At 38.8% G+C, this 14001-nt stretch overlaps 1 protein-coding gene across 1 annotated transcript in view; it reads right to left on the reverse strand.

The window, feature by feature from the left end:
- Positions 1-14001, reverse strand: part of LOC117412178 (ecto-NOX disulfide-thiol exchanger 2-like) — a 122629-nt gene continuing 108628 nt past the window's right edge. Inside the window, 7 exon segments of the mRNA XM_058989318.1 lie at positions 1-2437; positions 3142-3227; positions 4648-4753; positions 6685-6741; positions 7949-8095; positions 9489-9682; positions 12275-12389. Coding sequence (XP_058845301.1) covers positions 2306-2437; positions 3142-3227; positions 4648-4753; positions 6685-6741; positions 7949-8095; positions 9489-9682; positions 12275-12389 — 837 coding nt within the window. The 3' untranslated portion in view covers positions 1-2305.

Genomic DNA, 14001 nt, shown 5'->3' on the forward strand with positions numbered 1-14001 from the left:
TTTTGAGATTCATAAACAAAATTACTTTATTTTCTAAAAAATACAATTTTCAACAATACAGATAATCTCTGGCTTTACAAAGTTTGTCGTAACTTTTCTGAACGTTTGTAAGATTTATATAGACTTTTCACTGGGACCGCAACTTGATAAAAGCACCTGAGCGGGAGCAGTCTCCTCACTGACTGGACCTGTAAACGTGTGTGCGCGCGCACCTGTAAATCTGTCTAAACTAGGGATGCTGGGAATGAAACACACTACCAAGCCAATGCCAACTACAGTATGCATATGAAGTAAAAACTAGAAATGTCCATTGGAATAACATTCTACTGCCTTAAAATGCATTCAAGTTGTCTGGTTAGAAGGTGCTAATAATTTATAAAATGTGTCATGAAGTTGACTGTCCAGAACTATACCTTTTGAACTCATGTGTGTTACATTTGTATCGTTGCCTACAAGGGTTTTTGATTTGATCAAATTAAAAGAACAACTAAACATGTCTGCTTGCTCCCAGCCATCAGTTTTTAACTAGAAGTCCATAATATCCTCCCATCTAACCAATCCCCCCCTAAGCTGTCTGAAAAATCAATATCACATTTTAAGATGGCAGCATTCCTTCAAAGAATCCTATAAACGCCAGACAGGAAAAGGAGGTATCGCATTGTATATTGTGTCACAGGTAGCTATTTTATAGACTGCAAGTGGATTTAGCCAAATGAATGTGCTTGTCTAAAACCCGGCAACCCTTTCACATTACTGTTTCTCTAATCTCATTGATTCATTGTTGACTAAAACCCCTGTTTCAAATCTTTGCAAAGTACACTTCACAAGAGCAGTTCCAGTTCAGTTCAAATTATATATATTTATATATTTTATTAAAAGGAAACTTAGACACATTTCCCCCCCCCCTCTTTGCCAGGCAACAAACTACTTGACATCAAAAAGCACCGAATTACTAGCCACCGAATTATCTGTACAACTGCAACAGACATTCGCTGCCAAAATGAATTTTACAAAGCAGTTTTAGTGAATTACATTTTCGGGTTGTTTAAAATGACCCCAAATGCAATCTTATTCTGCAGTGTGGAAAAAGCCTTATCTGAATAACACTATTACATTTGGTTTTTGACGGTATTGAATGAAACAAAGCAAAAAAAAAATAATCTCCAAAGCTCATAAATGACAAATACAGAACTTAAGCAACTTTTTTCCCCGCAGAGGAGATTGAAGGGTACAGCGAGTTCTCATTAATCTAAATTGCAGCCTTTCTCTCCCACTGTAGGTAGGAGTCAGGAGGGTTGGATACACAAAGGACAGTCTCTTCTTATGAGAAATAATAAATGATAACCCGAAGCATCCCAAATCTGAGACACGGGCATTTTATTCAGCAGATACTGTATCAGCAGCATGATAATTGTTCTATGTTCAATCAAATGCAGTGAGAAGAGAGCCAGCCAGCCAGTCATGAATCTCTTTTCAATGTGCTATACAACGAGGGTACCCAGAGGGCACAGCAGTTGGAGCATCAGATCCGAAACGCTCAGAAGTAGAGTAGCCCTGTGGTTAGAGAAATTGACTGCAGTGTAGACAGATAGTTTTGGTTGTGGAAATTAGTGAGTAAAGTGTGGGGCTACCACATGGACTGTTAGTCCTTCTTTTTACCTCAACCTTTCTTATAAGACATGTGCCAGGCTCAGGAGTCAGTACTTTTCAGAAAGTATGTATGTATGTACAGCCTAAAAAAAAAATCATAAAGACATCCCCAACCCAAAAGGGCAAGTTCCTGTTGTGCAGAATCAGGTATATGCCTGCTAGGAGAACATTTCAAATACAACAAAAAAAGAAACAAAATCAACAGTTAACAGGTTTTTTTTTTTTTAATACAATATATAGAGCACAGATATTTGTTTCTGTTCAGCCTGTTCAGACACAGTTAACACTATGTACATTAAAAAGGTAAAATATACATATATTAGCAAGGAACAATACGAAAATAAGCCTGTCAACTGACTGTTTTCAAATGATAAAAAGTTAATAGAAAAAAAGAAAGAAAGAAAGAAGACTGTGGTGTCTGATTTTTCTCCCCGTTTGTCAGTCCTGAGGAAATAAACATCCTCTCAAACACAAACAGGGCTGTCTGCAAGGCACAGACACTACTGTCACTATAGCAACCTGCCTGGGAGTGAAGAGGGCCTCTAGCGTCATTGCTGAGCCAAGGCAATTTGAAGCGAGTCTCTCTGACCACCAGAATCAAATCCCCTTGGGCCCAGTTCATTTCTTTGTGGGACACAAATCTAACCACTAACATCTAAGTCATTTTAATCCCCTGGAAGCCACAGAACTTCCACCTCTTCTCTAGGCTTGCCCCCACGCCTGAGATCTCTTGCCGGAATGTGTTCGGCAGGCGGCCCAGCAGGGTTTCCACTTCTGTGGTGCTGATCTGAAAACACAGAGAGGAACAAGTGAAAGGAGATCAACCATACTCGTTTTTTCTTTCTTGTTTATTTACCACTTTGTCTACAATCCTGCATCTTTAATATGCATGCTGATGACAGGGTCATCGTATTGCAGTGATGGATCCCTGGGATTGTGAACAAGTACAACTTGATTCTGACAAGCTACAGCTCTGGTTTCTGAAGAACAAACTCAAATTCATCTAAGGCAAAGATAATGCAGTGTGGCACAGTGAGGCTCTACAGGGGTAATGCATCCATTCTGGAGTTAGATGATGAGAAGAAGCACACCACAGAAATGGAGTTGAATTTTAAATATCCAGGCTCCTGGCTCCACTTCTCTATGTTTTTACCTTGTTGGCAAAAATGTGTGATGGGGTTTGAAAGCCACACACATCACGGCAGAGAGCTAGTGTTTTCATGAACATGTGTCTTGGTGTGTACCACTTGACTGCCAATGTGTTATGCTTAATTTCATGACTTAAGAAGCAGATCACATCTGTGGAGGGAAGATTGATCTGGCTGAAAAAGTTTGCTGGGACTGGAATTGACTTAAATCTGGAAAACTGTAATTAGAGGGTAGCCCTGTAAAGATGCAACCTTCTTTTCAATTTGTTCCTACTGCTACAGTAACCTAGGACCAGAAAAGGACGATGTAGAAAGCGGTGAGCTGCTCAAATTTGCTGCCTACCTTGGTGTCCAGACGCTGCAAATAAGAGCAGATGTACTCAATGCTGGCTCCAAAGGGATGGACGTGGAGAAACGTAGAGATTATTCCTGGAAACAAAAGACAGGATCCCACAGGTATTAATTACACAGTATTTGGGATTCTGCAGACATTATGGGTCAGGTATGTGTCAGACATCAATGTGTACTACTCCTCTTTCAGTTGCTTTGATTGCAACTGCACATCAACACCTGAATTAACTGAGTTAATTAAAATTAATTCAATTATATGAATTCACTACCATAAATATATAAGGTGATATTTTGTAGTCTACTGTTTCAGAGCACATTGTTGACAGTTTGCCTTTGGGGTGGGGTAAGAATGGAAATTGTTCCACGCAAGAGTGATTATGCGCCTTGAAAGAAGGATGTGAAAGCAAAAAAATCATAAATAAATATGTGCTAAATGCAATAAATCATGTCACTTATTTCAGCTGTGGGTTGATTATATTTGTGTTTTAGGACTACAGACGTACAGTTTTGAGTGAACTACTGAAAACACAGTACATCAGCAGAAAAGTAAAAACAAATTGAGAAACAGGGAAACACAAGACAATAAATAAATAAATAAATAAATAAATAAATAAATAAATAGCTATTTTCAAGCAAGGTACAGTAGAACAGGGCTGACCCTGTGAAACCATCTGTAAAAGGAAATCATTTGCAATTCTACAACATTGTAATTGGAAAGAATAAAACAATATAGGATTCCATTGTGAAAGAAAGAAGGGATAAAGCAATGACAGGAAATGAAATGCAGACATTAGGAGCCCAGACAACAGACCTGTCAGCAGGACAGGTGAATTTCATCTTTACATCAGCTGTCCTCCGCTGTGTTGTGACTGATGTGGGCTAATTCCAAATAGAAGCCTGTTAGCTGCTTAACTGCCTTGGAGCTAATCACAGCAATCACTGTGGCGTATAATGAGTTTCACTCTCCAAAGGAATCGACACAATAAATAAAATAATCATGTGCTGGGTTATGAAACCAGCAGCACCCTGCAGCCTCTTAACTATCACTACTACTTCATAGGAAGCGCTGGGGCAGGCAGTTGTACAGACTTTCCCATTAAGTGTTCTACTTTTTAAACAAGGCATACTCGTAGTTGTATTTTTTTTTTATTGAGTGTCCTGATGTAGCCTTTGACAAAGCAATCATTAATTGCAGAGCTTGGGGATACTGACACAGAGCACATGATTTCAGTTTGGGGAAATGTGATTGTTATGACAGATCAATGCCAGTGGCAGTTTGACTGGCATCTGTATCCAGACTCCATGTTAGCTTGAGTGTGTCTAGGCCATCCCAGTGGTAACCCAGGGCACAAGCAGCTGTTGCATTCAGAAAAAGCATAATCCATCAGGCTTAACACTGTTCACATCACCCCCTCTTGTGAACTGAGCTGAACACTTTGTGGTTTTATTATTGATTGGAATTAACAAGGTTCTTCCACTCCTCCTGCTCTCGACTTACCCACAAGCAGGGCCTCTCTCTCAGACTTTACTGGGCTGGATGGACCCTTCTCTGGCTGCTGTTCCTTCTCTTGACTTGCAGAAGCAACTTCTAAAACAGCGCTGTCCTGCTAGACAAACAGAGTTAAATTATGTTTTAGCTTAAACACAGTGAATCTCCCAAAGTCCTTCGATACTTCCCATAACACAAGCCCTTCACCAGAATACTGGAATTATCAGACTTCAATGTCAGAATCAGATGCTTTAACAGTTGTGTTGCTCAGGGAAAACCGTTTCAGCATCCAGTAACTTTACAGAAAGAATACCCTGGGCTAAGTAATTAGTTTAAATGTCAATATACTAAAAACAAGTCAAATGGGCACATATGCGCATATTAGTATATTAGATTAGTTTGCTGGTCTGCGGTTTCTATTCCTAGAATTGTATACAATGTATTGAAAGAATTAATCCCCCAGTCCAAGCTGCATTAGGGAATCACAGTCACATCTGCCTATTCCTCACTTTTAGTTCTGCTTTACATTTTCTGATACAATGGAATAAATTAGCTTTGGCAGCTGACACACTTAGATTGGATTTCCCTTTGTGGCTCAGCCATATATCTTTTAAAAGAATTGCAAAATTTGGATTGTCTGCACAACCCTTCCCTATTTATAAAAATATTCACTGTCCAAACAAAAAAGACCTTGGTCGTGCTGCCCTTAAAATTCCACACCACAGTTTAATATTTATTTTTCATTTGCAAATATATTGAGTTCAACAACCTACAGGAGTGCTCATCTCTTTGCCTTTGAAATGCTGAAGAGTTCCAGAAATGTGCTTTGGGTATTATAAATATCATATGGGAGATATTGAAATTGAAGAAGGGAACTATGAAAAAGACCTAGGCGTTTATGTTGACTTAGAAATGTCTTCATCTAGACAATGTGGGGAAGCTATAAAAAAGGCCAACAAGATGCTCGGATATATTGTGAGAAGTGTTGAATTTAAATCAAGGGAAGTAATGTTAAAACTTGCATTAGTAAGGCCTCACCTAGAATATTGTGTTCAGTTCTGGTCACCTCGTTACAAAAAGGATATTGCTGCTCTAGAAAGAGTGCAATGAAGAGCAACTAGAATTATCCCGGGTTTAAAAGTCATGTCGTATGCAGACAGGCTAAAAGAATTGAATCTATTCAGTCTTGAACAAAGAAGACTACGCGGCAATCTGATTCAAACATTCAAAATCCTAAAAGGTATAGACAATGTCAACCCAGGGGACTTTTTTGACCTGAAAAAAAAAACAAGGACCAGGGGTCACAAATGGAGATTAGATAAAGGGGCATTCAGAAAAGAAAATAGGAGGCACTTTTTTACACAGAGAATTATGAGTGTCTGGAACCAACTCCCCAGTAATGTTGTTGAAGCTGACACCCTGGGATCCTTCGAGAAGCTGCTTGATGAGATTCTGGGATCAATAAGCTACTAACAACCAAACGAGCAAGATGGGCTGAATGGCCTCCTCTCGTTTGTAAACTTTCTTATGTTCTTATGTTCTTAAATCATTTCTAAAGAAAAAGCCAACAGCTGGTAAGGAAAAAAAAATAAAAATTTAAACTACCCACGGACAGCATCAGAAGCACCCATCTCAAAGGTCTAACGACTGAAACAACTGAGCGTTAGCTGTGCTGATGATCACACTGTTGTTTGTTCCTTATAGTTAGGAAATCTATACACTGCCGAGTGGCCACTTGATGACTGCAGCAATAGGAGCTCCCGGTCTGACTGTACTGCATCAAACCGTCAGGCCTCCCTCAAACCCTTGGTGCAGCTCACTCCCTGGAGTTCTGGGTTTAATTTTCTCTGTAGATGCCTTCCTTACTTCCCCCAAATGAAGTGCCAGTACATTATTTTGTAACCCAGTTGTGTCTGGGTGATTTATCCTCCAACAAATAAAGCTCTCTGGCACTCGATGGCCCTCTAATGATCTGTCATGTTGTTGCGAGAGGAGAGCAGGGCCTGAGGACAGCAGAAGAAAAACAACAAAGCGCTTTCCACTTACATTTCCTTGATCAGCGCTCTCGTCACTCCCTCTGTCATCTGTGTCTGTCGTCTCCTGCTACAATCAAATCAATTAAAAAAATAAGAAAAACTCTTGAGAAACTAATGGAGGCACAATACTTGCATGACCAACTGTGTAAAAATCACAGGGTATCCAGAGTGGGGAGTGATTCAGGAGGGCAGTGCTATGGTACTAAAGGAGGGATGTTCACCAAACCTTTTGCCTCCAAACTGCAACACTGATCCACCCCACCCTGAAACCTCTGCCCTTTCCACTTCAGTATAACAGAAGCTTCTATTTTTTTCTGTTCTTTAAATGAACCAGTCACTAACATGTCTGTCAAACATGAACAGTTTAACATTTTACCTTTTTAGAAATGCATTATTTAGTCCTTTGGAGGCATTAAGAAAAAAACTAATTGAAACAAGATATGGACAATTGACCTCTCCCCTGATCTCAAACAAGATATGGTATTCAACCATGAGCTTTTAAGTTATTATCTTTTCACACAGCTATAGAGCACAAAATTGTAATTTTCACTTTGATGGGTTAGATAGAGAAGGGTAAATGACAGACAATTTAAATTCAAGTTTTCCCCTGACATTTTACAACAAGGTTTGAATTATAGAATATTTTTTTCTACAAATAACACACAGTTAGGACTAAATTATATTATTGTATTTTTTTTTTGTACTGAAAATAAATAAATTAATAACAACATGAAGTGTGCAGAAACCAATTTTATAATGAGCCACATTTTTTAATTTGTCAGTTTTTCGTTAATTGTATGGAAAACTATATGTATGGTATATATGTAATTCAATATGTTAACGTAACATTATTCAGCAGGTTTCATTTGACTTTATAAAGCAGAATTAGTTAATTCTATAGGGTGCTAAACTTTTGGCCATAGCTGTATATGTAAATTCTTTTTTCACTGAAATAATTTCATTTCTTTGTAGGCCAGGGTTTACAGTATAGAAACATAACTAGTTGTCACTTTACAATATGAACCACTTCACATGAATAAAGGTTTGGAATTAGTGCTTTTAATCAATCTGACACAGAGCTTCCATTGTGCCTTCTTATACAGCACACATTCAAAAACAACTTGCTGAATTACCTTGAAATAGTGCCCACAATTAAGAATGGCATCCTTCTGTGTTACATGTTATATGAATAAAAAATAAATCAAAAGTAATAAAAAAAGGTATCACAATGCATGCTGCTGGTATAATAATGCTTAAGATTTCATCATACTAACCTGGATTGGCTGTTTAGGTAACAGTGAGGGCTGATCCACCTTCTCCTTCACACTCTGCAGCTGGATCTCCAGCTGCACTTTCTCTTCTCTTGTCTTCTCCAATTCAGCCTCTTGTTTCTTTAATTCTTCTCGGGTGCTCAGCAGTTGCTGGAAAGAGTCAGAGACAGAATGATCCGTTTTATTATTTTTTTTAAATGATTAAAAACCTTGGTTTTGCTAATGTGCTAGCAACTATAAATCACTAGCGCGTCAGTGTGCATATATAAAGGAGATTTGCGTTAATTGCACTGTCCGTACGCCTGACATTTATATTGAATTTACTTGAGAATGCAATCATAAAGAGCAAACTGGTGCATTTGAATAAGCATTTATCCTAATTTGATTTGGATTTTAACCAGGTATATGCTAATAGTATAGTATGTACATTTGTATTAACATACACTATATACATACAAATTGATTCAAGATTATGACAATATGCTAGGGCCATAAACCTGCTAAATTCCACACAGTTACTGAGCTGTAGTTGCCCAAATTGTAGCTGCTGCAATCTATAATTGAATAGCTGATACCTGCTCCAGTCAGCAGTACCTGTTGAATAAATTGACCTTTTCTATTTTAGTCTCTCTGCAATAAATACGTCATGCAAAGCTGCACATAGCATTCTTAGCACAGCATGTGAAAAACAAACTAACTTATCTGATTTTAAGAGCTAGAATACTCCCAGTAACATATTTTCTTGGGACAACCTGGCAGGGAAACCTCATCCTAGGGGAAGAAGTGTTCATGCTGCCGTTACCCAGTTAAACAGCCAGGGTGGAACGGAGGTGAGGAAGGATCCCAGCTCTACCCACACAGTCACACAGATTCACAGCCTTCAGTTTAAAAAGTCAGCCATACTGCCTCCCTGTCCTTCAGCTTTACCCACTCAGATAGTCTGGTTCTTCGAACTCCTATTAGTGTTAAAATAACTTTTCTAGCTAGGATTAGAGGGAGGCACAGATAAGGGAGATCACCACTAGTGCACCAGTGGAAAACATTTCAGTTTCTATTTTCATCTTCTGATAAATAAATCAAACTGTGACCACTTGGACCTCTGCAGTACCATCAGAATACCAAGTATTTGTGTGCATGCATAGCCCTTTGTGAGGCGTGCTTGGTAGGGATGTAAAGCAAAATCCTAAATTGCAAAGTTTTGTACAATCCATCACGTGGAACTAATCTGAAACAATGAAAAGCAGAATACAATCATCACTGTTTTGTATTACTGTAATTTCATTCCATAGCTCAAATTCCAATACTATGGTATTGTTTTTATTAAGAGGATAGCTTTAGCAATGAAGGCACTAACCCGTGCCAGTTTATACTACAAGTGATAATGTAAAAAAAAAAAAAAAAACATATTGTGCTAAAGTTAATGCAGATTACTAGCTCATTCTTTCCCATTCTCTTCGGGTGGTGGCTGCTTACTGTCTGTAATGTGGAAGACACCTGCTTATTTGCTTTTTGCCCTAGTCTTCAATGGGCAGGGCTTAGTTACCTGTTGCATGCCCTGCAATGCCTGCTGCAGGAAGCGGAGCTGTTGCTGGCGGGTGGCATCCTCCTCCTCTGTGCGTGGGGGCTGAGCCTTGCCCTGCTCCTGCTTCAGCAGCTCCACCTCATTCCTATAGGCGTCTAGCTGGCAGCGCAGACTGTCGTTCTCCTCCTTCAGTGCCTCTGCCTGAGCTGCCAGGCCTAGAGAAACAGGGGGTAGAGGAAAATGGGACAGAACGAGTGAGTGAGTGAGTGAGTGAGTATGTGATACAGTAGATGGGGTACAGAGACTGAAATTGTTTCCATTGAAAAACTATTGAGGCTGATTTACAAGTGTATCACCTACATAGAAAAATGAGTACAGCGAATCTTTCAGTCAATGGATTACAATTACAATGTAAAAATTGTGAGTGGGGCAACAATAAAGTATTTAAATGAGGGCACTACTGCTTCTTTTCTATAGGTAAATATATTATGTTGCCATGGAAACAGAACATTATATTGAAAAGATAGATCCTTGTAATCTTCATGCACAGATGTGCAAAAAATGTATTCCTATACATACACCCTGGGTCTGCAGCTTCATCTAGAAACACCACAGAGATAACCAATCTTGCTACAACAAGCACAGTGCAACGAGAAACAAAATAAACCACAACACGACATATCCACTATACATGTTGTTCTGAGAGTTTTAATAGAATCCCTTCCTTTTGTTTTACCATCACGAACGTGTCCTGTATGATAATTTCACTCGTAGCTGCACTGCTCGTGCATTACTGCCCAAACCCAATTCGATATATGATTGTGTGACAATAAATTCAGAGCCATAGATTATTCTACTTGTATTACTTTCACTTGATAATGGCTAAACAAAATCCATTAATGAATATTTCACTGCCAATTAAACTAAATGCATGGTTTGCATTGCTAGCAATCACCTTTAATAATGTAGTGCTGCCTGTTTCCGCTAAGCATTCATATCTGCATAGTAACGTGATCATGCTTCATTGCAACAGCACAATACATTAGGGGACAATTCCATTTGTATTCAGGCACAGTAATGGTAAATTACTAAGAGTCACTACTAATGTGCTCATGCATCATTGTTGTAGGAGTTACATACAAATCTGCTGAAAGAGGATAGATTGGAGTGGTAGCAGCAGACTTCCTCTAAGCCTTTCTGTGCCTACTACTGGAGTAGCATGTTCTGGGAAAAATGTCAATTAAGAATATTATTAAAATGTTAATACATAACGTGTAAACCTGCAGGAATACTTGTTTGCCAAGTTAAACAGGTTAATTTAGACAGTAGAAAAGAAAGGACTTTCAACATACTGCACATAATACTCAAGGTTCTGGGCAAGGCCACCAATTCACTCCTGTTGTGATGTAATAACCCAACTGAGTTATCGAATGGATAAACACCCTTTTTTATACAGATGGTCTCTAGATGTCACACATAAAGAGAACCTGACTGAGGCTTGAACCTGGCTCCAACATCCTACAGCCTAGTGCCCTAGTCAGTGAGCTACTTGATTTCAGAGTTCAGCTGATACCACATACTGCACGACATCAAGATTAATTAGCTCCAGTATTTAATGCGGTTTGTTAATCAGTAATTAGTAAACGGGTAAGGCGAAAAACAGGCAGCCCCAATTAAAACTGGCTAAAATTAATGAACAAACTAGCATGTATTTACCTAAAGATGAAATGAAATGAGAGCTGTGGGCCAAGCAATGGAAAGAGGAGAGACTTCCAGCAAGGATCGAACCCGTGAAACCAAAAAAGACGACAACTAACTGAGCAGAAGAATCTGCTTCACAAGCAGAGATTCCATTTACTTACCAGGGTTTGTTTTGCTGTATGAATCAATGTATTTGTGAAAATTGACTTGAAGAGTTCATACTGTTTCTTACATTAGCTGTTATTTCTTATAGAGACTCCTTACACTACACTGCTAAATTTAGTTTCTATTGATGTATTTACTTATTTGTTCTTGAATCCTTATTAAAAGAAATAAAAAAATAGATTCAAAAGAAATATAAAAGCTATCACAACTGCATGAAAAAAAAAAGCTCGGCTGACACCCAATATCTGTTGACTTTGCTCAAGCTCCTAGCTGAGGACTTCACTGTGCTGTGTCACACCTGCCCCTGCCACACTGACCATGGGTCAAATAGCCATCATCTCCCATAATCACAATCCTTTGACAGGTGTTTGAGAAGGACCTTAAATTAGGTTGAATTTAAACCTTCTGGGAAGAAAGCTATTTTGTAAGCTCCATTAAGCACATTGCAGGCGGCTTTATTTGACAAAGGAGTGCCCTGGTGTGTAGAAGAGGGAGAATAGCTGTTAGATTATCTGTCAGGGAGTCTGAACAGCAGAGAGAAGGGGAATGCTGTGCATTAGCTGAGACAGCCTTTAGCCAGAGTGACATACCAAGATGCAATTGTCTCTAAAGCTACATTCCAGACTTTAAACCATTTATAGAAATGCATCACTCTGTTATTTATCTTGCTTGTGTTTTCACTAACAAATTATATCACAGAACGTAAACACAATATGACAGTTACTTGATAAATTCAGATATTTGTAAAACAAAATAAGCCTTTTAACGTACTATCAAGGCGTTTATGTAAAAATTGAAGGTGGTCATTTTTCTTTTTCTTTGATGGTGACACAATAGCAATGCCTGCAGGAAGAGGTGGACAGCTACATGCTCCTGGATGAATGTAGGATACATCAAGATATATTTCCATTATGGGCGAGGTAACTGATCTGTTGACCTACCAGTCTCATCGGCATCCCTGTTTTCAGGTGGGTCCTCCATGTCATCGTCGGACATCTCCATCTCCTCCTCCCTCCGGATCCCCATCAGCTCCTCATTGTGGATATTCCGGATTTCCTGTGGGAAGCGAGGAAATCAATCTATCAGCTTCATCTCTGTAAATACATCTTCATGTTTTGATTTTATTTATAGTAGTTTGAAGATTGGTGATGATGTGAGAATGTGGAGGAGGTAATAATTCGTAAAAGTTCAAACAAAGTAAATAATTCAAATAATATTAAAATTAAAATGATTCCTGCAAACCTTGATTCCTGCAAACCTTTACTTTTAAGCCAGAAATAGACTCTCAAAAGGCATGTTGACCTGGAATTTAAAACACCAGCCTTTTAATTGCTATTGAAACCTCCAGATTGGTCAGATTAGCCAAATAATTCTCTAGGTTTCATCACTTCAACTCTTATGTCTAAATTACCTGAATATTTGAAAACAACTTAGTTTCCTCTTTCATTTCTTTAGCTAATCAGGTGCTAGTCAGTGCCTTGAAAATGACCTTCATGAAAGTTTATGTTGAAGTTAATCAAATCTGGGCTTTTTCTTAAATCCGATACCAAGTTTCATCACTATCCGATGAACTGGTCTAACAGCAATAAAAGATTATTACCGTATGTTAACTGGAATGAGCTTCATAGTTCTGTGGCTTTGTACACTCAATGCATTTTGTCTGCACAGGTTATGGCTTGTTTTACCCACTGCATACCGAAAGACTATCCTTTTCCATGCACTTTGGGAACCTTTCAGCTGGCCAGAGAAGTGCTGCAACATGTTGATGAGCCTTATGTGTGACATGCTGTATGACCAACATTGCCATTTACCAGCAAAATGGACTGGTTTGCTTACAGGAACAGGATGCATCTCACTATCATTGATTATCATGATGTTCAAGAAAAGTATTCCTTAAACAAACAAGCAAAAACTGTAAACAAACATTGCCATCTGTTCCATGATTTAGATTAAATTAACCTTTTTTTTATTTTTCTAGTTGAAATCCTCACAGCCTAAACATGAAATCCACAGACCTCTGGGATTAGACTGTCTGTCTATTAAACTGAAGTTCAAATCCATTTGGGGTACAGACTGTTCTCGTAAGGAGGACAAGGCAGCCCCTTATAGAATTAGAAACTTAGTCCCATAGCTGTGCAGTTAGAGAAGAGGACAGGAGAAGCTTCTGTACCAATGTATGTTAAACCCAATAAATACACTTAGTCCCATAGCTCAACTGCAGGAGAGAGGTGACAGCTCAGAAACTCAGAGCATAGTTAAGCGCACTCTCAGGGGAGACAGGTGTTACTACAGTAATACCTGAGGTGTTGAATGAATGAGTTTCACAGCTTTCATTCAGGAGAGAGAAGCCAGAAGCATAAACCGAAAAGAACTAAGAGAGTTATCTGCTTGGTTCTATAGCTTTCCAGTAAAAAAAAAAAATTACAATAAAAAAATACAATCTCAGTTGTTATTCATTCATTTGCTGTACAAATAGTTCTTTAAATTACCACTTACCAGCACTAGAACACAGAGGTACAGTACTCTTGCTAACTTACCAGGCAACTCAATTCCTGCCCACAGTGAGGGCATCAGAAAGCAAATACAAAAGTGTTCCCACCCTGGGGAGCCCTGAGCAGGTGCAGGTGTAAAAGAGGAGTCTTACCTTTTAATATGAACAGCTTGCAAT

The sequence above is a fragment of the Acipenser ruthenus genome, chromosome 16, assembly GCF_902713425.1.
Source record: "Acipenser ruthenus chromosome 16, fAciRut3.2 maternal haplotype, whole genome shotgun sequence".
In the NCBI taxonomy this organism is placed as follows: domain Eukaryota; kingdom Metazoa; phylum Chordata; class Actinopteri; order Acipenseriformes; family Acipenseridae; genus Acipenser; species Acipenser ruthenus.